The 9,737-nt window shown below is 40.8% G+C and overlaps 1 protein-coding gene across 1 annotated transcript in view; it reads right to left on the minus strand.

Moving 5' to 3' along the window:
* The window catches only part of SLC28A2 (solute carrier family 28 member 2), a 42,829-nt gene extending 34,960 nt beyond the window's left edge, over positions 1-7,869 (minus strand). The window contains exons 1-3 of the mRNA XM_007116726.3: positions 7,794-7,869; positions 4,349-4,440; positions 4,126-4,214 (exon numbers count right to left, since the gene is read on the minus strand). Coding sequence (XP_007116788.1) covers positions 4,126-4,214; positions 4,349-4,429 — 170 coding nt within the window. The 5' untranslated portion in view covers positions 4,430-4,440; positions 7,794-7,869. The remainder of the gene's footprint in view (positions 1-4,125; positions 4,215-4,348; positions 4,441-7,793) is intronic.
* Between the last annotated feature and the right edge of the window lie 1,868 nt (positions 7,870-9,737).

Raw genomic sequence — 9,737 nt, forward strand, 5'->3', positions numbered from 1 at the left:
TTTTTAACTAATTAATTAATTTATTTATTTTTGGCTGTGTTGGGTCTTCATTTCTGTGCGAGGGCTTTCTCTAGTTGTGGCCAGCGGGGGCCACTCTTCATCGCGGTGCGCGGGCCTCTCGCTGTCGCGGCCTCTCTTGTTGCGGAACACAGGCTCCAGATGCGCAGGCTCAGTAGTTGTGGCTCACGGGCCTAGTTGCTCCGCGGCATGTGGGATCCTCCCAGACCAGGGCTCGAACCCATGTCCCCTGCATTGGCAGGCAGATTCTCAACCACTGTGCCACCAGGGAAGCCCCCACCAAACATTTTTGAATTCTAACAACAACAGAAAGAACCCTCTTTAAAATGTTTATGTTTTGCTAAATTGCTTTATAGAAATGGCTAAATTCAGAAAGAGTAAGGAAAAGAAAGAGAAGCTAAAATAGTTTGCACTGAAGGATCTGATTAAGGATATCCTGAGGAACCAAGAACAGAAGAAAGGATAAAGACAGGGGCCTGAGTATGTGTCCTGAGGATGGCTGGCCTTAATCAGTCATCAAATCTTGTCAATTCTACTTCAAAAGTGTATCTATTGAACTCTGAATATTTTTGAATTTTTGAGTATATACTATGGGTAAAGCATTGTACCAGGTGCTATAGGAGATAAAAGAATGAAATAGACATGGATCCTGCCCTCAATGTATTTACAGTCCAGTTTAGGGTATGCAATATACATATAAATCTGTAAAACTTTTAAGTGTTATTAGAGAAGATCAAATAGAAATGTTATGGGAGTTTTGAGGAAGAAGGGGCCTCTTTGGACTGCGGCCAGTGAGGTTGAGGAGGAGGAAGACCATTTGTGATAATATCATGGACATGATTGCTCTTGCTTTGGGCCTTAAAAGATATGTTGTATCTGGGCAGAAAGATGTAAAATGAAAAGACATTTCACTCAGAGGGAATGATGGAAAACATGACACAGAGGCAGGAAATGAAAAGTTATATTTAAGGAACAATTGAGGGTTAATACTAATGCATAGAGGAGCATTAGAAAGGGAATTGTAAGAGTTAATTTTGGAAAGTCAAGTTAGGTACAAATCATGGTTGGAGAGCAGGAGGAGTGGGGAAGACTTGAATGCCCACCAGTGGGGAATGATAGAGGTTTTTGAACAAGGCAGTTCAGAGTCATGCTTTAGGCAGTTCTGGTAGAATCTATATAAGATAGGTGTGTAGCAAGTGGGAAGGACTGGAAACAAGAATCTGTATGGGTGCTATCTGAATAGGTCAGCAGAAACTAAATGAGTTTCAAAATCCAGATTCTACTATAGGTGGTAAAAGAAGGAAAGCAAACCACACACAGAAATACAGAAAGTAAACTAAATAGGGAAAATGTATAGCTTTACTAGGATTCAAAGAAATGCAAGTTATAACTTTAAAGCATGATTTAACATCTACGTAACAAATTTTTCATCTGAGAAAATATAAAGTTGATGAGATTTGAGGGAACTGGACACAATTATACATCAGAGCAGTTTAAGACACCAACAGCAATCTGACAAAACGTAGGAAAGTCCACAGTCTTCCCTAGTGGTCCAGTGGTTAAGACTCCACCCTTCCACTACAGGGGACATGGGTTACATCCCTGGTTGGGGAACTAAGATCCCACATGCTGTGCAATTGCAGCCAGAAAAAAATAAAATAGAATAAGAATTCAAGCCCAACATTGTAAATCAACTGCACTTCACTTTTTTTAAATGAAATTTTAAAAAAAGTTAAGCCCAGTATTAGAAGAGTCAAGAGCTGATCAACAGCTTCATGGAACCCACTCCCTAACTTGGGCAGGGCACTTTAAGGTGGATCTATACTCTGTCTTTTCTATACCCAGCACAGTCACTGGGCTAAATATAAACCAATTATCAAACAATCTTCTAAAGGCTCCACAGAAGTTAGAAGGTTTAAGTTTAATAGAGAAAGACACAGCCCTGTGTTTAAATAGGCTTTAATCTATAGGTAGCCTGACCACTGTCTCAACAACCACCAGGCACACTAGGACACGTCACTGGAAGCTGAGCCACAGCATGGCAGGTGCAAAACAGGAGGCCCTGATGCTACTGGAAGAGGCAGAGGCTGACTAATATGCCATAACTATGACACCAAGCTTCTGGTATTTAACAAGACAGGTCATAAATCTCAGGACACCTCCTAATTATTTTGCTACATTTTACTGTTACCTAAGCTCTTAAGGTTCTCTCTTCTGTGTGTATGGTGGAAATCTTATGTAATGATATGCCATTGCCCATCTCTTCCCAATCCTCATTCAATGACATCCCATTGGTAGCTTGAAATAAGCCATGTTAAGAGTATTTATACTACAGGCAAATGCTACAAATCAAAGGTTGATTTATTACTTTGTCTATATCAAGAAGCAGCAAACTATGGTCTTTGGGCCAGTCCATCCTTGTTTTTATAAATAAAGTTTTAAGAACACAGCCATGCCCATTTGTTTAGTATCATCTGTGGCTGCTTTCCCACTAAAATGGTACAGTTGAGTAGCTGTGGCAGAGACCCTGTGGCCTGAAAAGCCTAAAATACTTACTATCAGGCCCTTTACAGAAGAAGTTTGCCAACCCAGGGTCTTACTCACTAAGGTGAGTAAAAATATGAACCAATATTCATGGCAAAACTACTCTTGGAGAGCCAATTCTTAAACATATACCAGCACATCACAGGGTAGAGTTCATATATAGACCTAAGCAGTCTGATTCTAGAATTCACATTAACCACTATATTGCTAAACAAAGTATGAAATATTATGTAAGCATGAAAAATGTATAGAAAGCTTACTGTCAATTCATAGAAATGTGATGTATAAAATAAGTGGAAAAACAAAAATACAAAGTAGTAATGTCCACATTGATATATATCAATTTGTATATAGACGTGAAATTCTGGAGAAAATAGAATTTAAAAAGTTAAGCTTGTTTTCTCTATGAAGTCACTTAGTTAATTCCTATAAGTAAAGAGAAGAAAACACATATCCAGGACTTCCCTGGTGGCGCAGTGGTTAAGAATCTGCCTACCCATGCAGGGGACACGGGTTCGCGCCCTGGTCCGGGAACATCCCACATGTCGCAGAGCAACTAAGCCCGTGTGCCACAACTACTGAGGCCCGCGCACCTAGAGCCCATGCCCCACAACAAGAGAAGCCACCACAATGAGAAGCCTGCGCACCACAATGAAGAGTGGCCCCCACTCGCTGCAACTAGAGAAAGCCCACGTGCAGCAATGAAGACACCACACAGCCAAAAAAGAAAAAAAGAAAAAAACCCCACAAATCCATATATCCATATATTCCCTTTAGAAACTATCCAATATCCTCTTCTAAGCTTCTCAACGTATGACTTCTGCACTTTTTTATAAATACCCAGACTCTTTTCCACACCGTGGAACACGGCGTCCATCTGACCTATTTTACCCCAACAACTTCTATAGACATTACTTCTGCGACTATGACCATGACCAAATTCAGAGATTTTTCTCATTCCTTGTCTCCTGATACACAGAACATTGTGGATTGATTGTACCTTCATTCTTGACACTTTCTTCCCTTCTGACTTTCAAGACTGTACTTTTTACCTTTCTCTATTATCTCTTTTGGTGGGTCCTTCTCCATCTTTTTAAATTTCTGATTTCTCTTTCTCCTCATCCCCAAATCTGAGTATTCCAAAAGAGCTATTTTTAAAAAATTATATGGGTAAGTTAATATCCAAGCCTCAATTTTTTAATTGAAAAAGGGGACTAAAATTAGTACCCACCTGTTGGCATGAAAATTAAATGAATTCATTTCATAAAGCATTCTGCACAATGGTAAGTACTCAATAAACGTTAGTTGCTGTTATTCTCATTTTTGTTCTTTTTGTTGCCGGTCTAACCAACACTGATATCGCTGAACTTATCGCATTACTTATAGCACAGGTTTGTGTAACAATTAATTACATAAAAATGTATACGTGCACTTGGTAACAGTAGGTGGCTGTGAGTCTTATTCCGACAACAAGATCATAAGGCAAGTTTGACCTCTTCTGAGTCCACCAACCATACTAGCCAACCCTAGGCCTTAACTGAATCAATGCCAGAACACCTGTACCTCTGTTGAGTGGGGGGTTCCAATCCATCCCCAAGGCTGTGTCCTTGCTCTTCAGTCTTCCTGGTTCCCTCAGGATTTATTCCTTCTTCCTGTAAGCACAGGTAGAGTTGAGGTCAGTCATAAGGCCCTGCCAGGGGTGACAGGGATTGCGAGCAACCAAAGACCCTACATGAGGCCATGCATCAGCCCACAGAGATGTGCAGAAACTAAACTGGTGAGTTACCGTGAGCTCCAGCCCTGGGTTCTCTATGCCAGTCTCCACTGTGGACAGAGCAATACCCTCTCTTCCATTTGTTTTCTCCATCTCCTGTTCTCCTGAAAAACAAATTCAGAGCCAAGGCTGAAAGATTAGTTGTTCTATAATATGGGGCCGGATAGAACTTTTAGGGCCAGTTACCCACAGGAAAACAAAACTAAAAATATTTAGAGATTTAGTTGATTTCTTTAAGAACTGAGAATTGAGAAAATTGGAAACATAATTCTAAAATAATAAACAATGAAATATAGACTTCTACTTCCTATTGTGAATAGCAAAGGAAGGGGAAATAAGATAGGAAAAGAGAAATGAAGGGCAAGGGAATTGAAATGAATCAGTGCCTCACCCAGGGCTCCAGGACCTGGACTAAAAAGGACCCTCTTCAGTCCCCTTAAGGGTTAGAGGGCAACTACTCCTGTTAGCCTCCAGGTGGCCCCACTGAGCTGTGCTGAGTAGGAAGAAAACAAGGAGGCAGAGGGCTGGGAAGACCAAAGCCCCCAACATATTACTGAGAAACCAAGATTAACAGACTTTCCAGTTCCTGACTATAATGTAGCATGAGAATTGTTTTTGGAGCATCTAAGAGAGTACCTCATGAGATAAATAAAAGAAACTTACACGTAGAATAATCAGTATGAATGTTAATTATCCCCAGTAAAGAAAGTTTTAAAACAAAATGAGAGAATAAAGAAACAAACACTTGAGCCTCACTATAAGCAACCTTAATAAATATTCAAAGTTATAATATAGGTTCATCTGAGATTTTTTTTACTTAGTAGAAATTTTCCTTCAATTTTATGGAATTGTTTTTTGTTTTTGTTTTTTACTGTGATCTCTTCAACCATTTAAATATAATTTTATTGAATATACATAAACAAACAACTTTTGTTTTTTAAATCAGAGCTTTCCTGTATAGGCACAGAACTACTTGAATTTGGTCTAAATATGATCAATTAAGAAATCTGGCAAATCAGTTTCCTGCCCTCCTCCAAGACCATTACTTACTCCAGTTTGTAGGATTCCTTCTGGTGCCTCAGTGAAGGACAGAAAGAAAAACTCAGCTCCACGAGACCTTGACTCTGAAGGGATGGGCTGGAAATGAGAGAGAGGGATTTCCTGATTGGCCCATTTTGCCCTGGGCCCTCCTTTGCTGTGCCTGCCCTTCTCTGTAGAGGAGGAGTGCAACTCTCAAGTTAAATATTTGTATGTTCTAAAGACTATTTTGCAGGGTCAGGTCTAAGAATTCTGCAGGAATTCCTAACAGGCACATCAGCAGGAGCGTTGCCCAGCACAGAACTAGGCACGTGGTAGTATGGAGAAGAAAAATAAGAGAAGGATCTCTGTACTCAGAAAATTTAGCATCATTTTGTACGGGAAAGACAGCTGCTAGAAAACAACAGAATGAAGGACTGTACATGATTCAATTCTAAATGACTGTTAGGAAGTCTTTTACTAAATCCATTTAACAAATATTTGTTAAGTATTCACCATCACCCAGGCACAGTTTTGGGTGCTGAGGACACAAAGATGAATGGGATATTGCCTCTGCCATGAAGGAATTACAAATCAGTGAGGAAAGACATGTGTCAAGAAAGGCTTTACAGAGTTGGTAACACTGGCCCTGAGTCTGGAAAGTTTTGAAAGGTAAGTAGGGAATCACTGATGGAGAAGGGGAAAGATATACCACCAGAGGGAGAAACTGAAACAAAGGCACAGAGGTGAAGACTTCCCTGACACACTAAGGAGGCTGTTAAAAATAGCTAAAGATGCAGACCTACTAGAGAATGGACTTGAGGACACGGGGAGGGGGAAGGGTAAGCTGGGACAAAGTGAGAGAGTGGCATGGACATGTATACACTACCAAATATAAAACCGATAGCTAGTGGGAAGCAGCCGCACAGCACAGGGAGATCAGCTCGGTGCTTTGTGACCACCTAGAGGGGTGGGATAGGGACGGTGGGAGGGAGGGAGATGCAAGAGGAAAGATATATGGGGATATATGTGTATGTATATCTGATTCACTTTGTTATAAAGCAGAAACTAACACACCATTGTAAAGCAATTATACTCTAATAAAGATGTTAAAAAAAATAGCTAAAGAACAGAGGGAAATTTTTGAGAAACTAATGAAGGAGGGACAAAATAAAGTAAGAAATTAGTTAAGGAATGGAGGGGGAAAATGTGAATGAGATGGTGGTAGTTTATCAAGAAATAAGTCTGGAGATGCAGTCCAGTGCCAGATGGAGATGGGCTCTGTAAGCCAGCCTAAAAGTTTGGGCTTATCTGGAACCAACTGCGGAGGCAAGAGGAGAATGGATTGGAAGGATGCACACTGGGGACAGGGAGACCAGTCAGGAGACAAAAGCAATAGCCAGGTCAGACATGGTGAGGCTCTAACCAAAGCAGTAGATGGAGAGAAGGAAACAAATCTACTGGATGTGGTGACTAATTGGGCATAAGGGAGTAAATGAAAGGGGGAAGTTAATTCTTCAGAATTGTTCAGAATGATCTATTTTCTTCCTGCTCCTACCTGCCAGTAATACTGAGCTGTATGTTGTTCCCTAAACAGCTGATGTTCCCTTGTGCCTGTGTGACTGTTTGTGGATGCTGTTCCTTCTGCCTCCAACACCCTGCTCCTATTTACTTACCTGGCAAATTCCTACACCACCTTCAAGTCTCTGTTGCAAGGCTACTCTCTTCAATAAAGCTTTCCATGATTCCCTCAGATGAGACTTAAGACCTCTTTCCCCACACCCCTACTGCAACATGCTCTTGCAGAAGACTACAGAGCATTTAGTGCTCTAAATGTTTACTAGTCTCCCAGTAGACCATGATCTCATCAAGCACAGGCTCTTTATCTTGTTCACCACTGTATCCCCAGGCTCAAGGCCTGCCACAATATTAGGCAATCAATAAAGATTTGTAAAATAAGTGAAACAAACAAACACAGTTTTCTGGCTTAGATTATTGGGTATGTAGATGATGATATCACCAAAATAGGAAAACATATCTCTATTTCCCTAGCTCCATGCACGCGTGCGCGCGCGCGCGCACACACACATACACACACGCACACACAAACATAAAAGCCCTACCAGAGTAAATGTGTGTTATATTCTGCAACCTAGAGCAACTCATTTTGCCTCTCTGGGCCCCTTCTGTTATTCCTGCCCCGCCTAATTGCCCAATGCCATTTGACAAGATAATTAGGAAAATTAAGTAATTTAATACAGAAAAAGAATTTGAAAAACAGTAGGTAAACTTGCAGTTGTAGTCTACTATTGTACATTCTTATAGAAACTCAGGAAAATTAAAGACATTTTCAAGCTGACATCTAATTATAATCTCAGTATGACTGTGAAGTCTCTCTGACTCATCCTAGCTCACACTTTATCTCTGTTTTCATTTTTACCTTAGAAAATTGCCAGTTCTGGGGTCAAGCCCAGGTATAGTTATAGGCACAGAGCCTAGCGTTCAGTCCAGGTGAAATGATGCCAGTGATCACATCTGTCTTCTCTTGCCCTTCCTCTTCCTTCTTTCTTTTTCCTCTAGAAGGTGTGAAAAATTCATGTTCATCTTCTAAATGCAGGCTACAGCACTCATCTCACTTTTCCAGCAGATCCAAGTTTTCCTTAAATGCAGGTACAATTGATAACACCCAACTGCGGAGAGGAAGAGAATTAATCCCGCAGATACCTCCCCTTGAGTAACTGCTGGCTCATAGGCTTGGGCTTCATTGTTTAAATGTTTTCTTTTTCTCTTATCATTTACAGTTTGATAAACTCTCAAAGTACAGATCAGGAAGAATGAAATGATTTACCCAGAGTCAACAGCTAGTTAGTGGCTGAGCCAAATCAATATCCTGGGATCCTCACTCCTGGTTCTGTGCTATTTCTGGGCTGTAGGATGAAACATAAGAGATGCTTCTGTTTCTGCAGCCTTTTACAGTTTTTCAAAAGATTTTCCTGTACTTGCTCATCCTCATAATATTCCTGTAAGCAAGTCAACTACTAATCCTATTTTAGGTACAGAGAAAATTATACTCAAAGAAAACGAGCAATTTGTCTAAAGTCATACAGCTGCTTAGGGCAGAGTCAGGACTGGAGGCTAGCTATGGTCATTTCCATGGAAGCTTGGCCTTAGAGCTCTCCTAAAGTCTAGGGGTTGCTCCTGGAAAACCAGGTGGCCTGCCACAAACCCATCTAGGAAATAAGTCAGGTATAAATAATAAATGATTTTATCCTTCCTGCTTTGACCTCTCCTTGATTACTAGTACAAGCAAGGGGAACTAGAGAGCGTATAGAAACTTCCAATTTTGGTCTTAACGAAGTAACTTACACTTAACTAACCCTCCTGCTGAGAACAACTAAAAAGGCTAGACAAATATATAAATCAACAGGTGAAAGCACTGCAGAGCAATCAATGGAAGCAGGACTTGAAGGTTTTTGATTCTTGAGAGAAGAGAAGCATACCAGTTGAGTTCCACATTCATCCTAGCTCTTTTTCTGCGGGCATTTTATTTTTCAAATCACAATGCAGAGAAATAAAGCTCAAGCAGTCTTTTTGAAGGAAAAAAATCATAAAAAGAAAAGAATAATGAAGAAGGAGCCTAAAAACCTGCAACCAGATTTCAAAGTCATTGGCCAACTCAAAAATTTTAGATGTTCAAAACGAGACACCAAGAAACTCAGTGAAAAACAGTATTTGGAGTGCTTAAAGACCTGAGCAGATGGACTTCCCTGGTGTCACAGTGGTTAAGAATCTGCCTGCCAATGCAGGGGACACGGGTTCGAGCCCTGGTCAGGGAAGATCCCACATGCTGTGGAGCAACTAAGCCCATGTGCCACCACTACTGAGCCTGTGCTCTAGAGCCCACAAGCCACAACTACTGAGCCCATGTGCCACAACTACTGAAGCCTGTGCGCCTAGAGCCCATGCTCCCCAACAAAGAGAAGCCAGATCAATGAGAAGCCCGGGCACCGCAATGAAGAGTAGCCCCCGCTCGTTGCAACTAGAGAAAGCCCACGCACAGCAACGAAGACCAAACACAGCCAAAAATAAATAAATAAAATAAATATATATTTTTTAAAAAGACCTGAGCAGAGATTTCAGCAACTATGTGGTACTGGAGAGACAAATGTTTGTTTTGGACCTTGATAAACACATCAGGCTTTCCATTGAGACCCTAAAGGGGCCATAGCCTAGTAATAAGAAACATGCCTTAAGAATAAACACTGTGCCCTAGGGGAAAGACAAAGCCAAAATAACAAACATAAAACAAAGGCTCAACAGAATCAAGTCAGTCTATTTCTACCCTATCTTCCTGACAAAAGAAATGCTAACCTTCTTTAAGCAT

The sequence above is a fragment of the Physeter macrocephalus genome, chromosome 11 (assembly GCF_002837175.3).
Source record: "Physeter macrocephalus isolate SW-GA chromosome 11, ASM283717v5, whole genome shotgun sequence".
NCBI lineage: Eukaryota > Metazoa > Chordata > Mammalia > Artiodactyla > Physeteridae > Physeter > Physeter macrocephalus.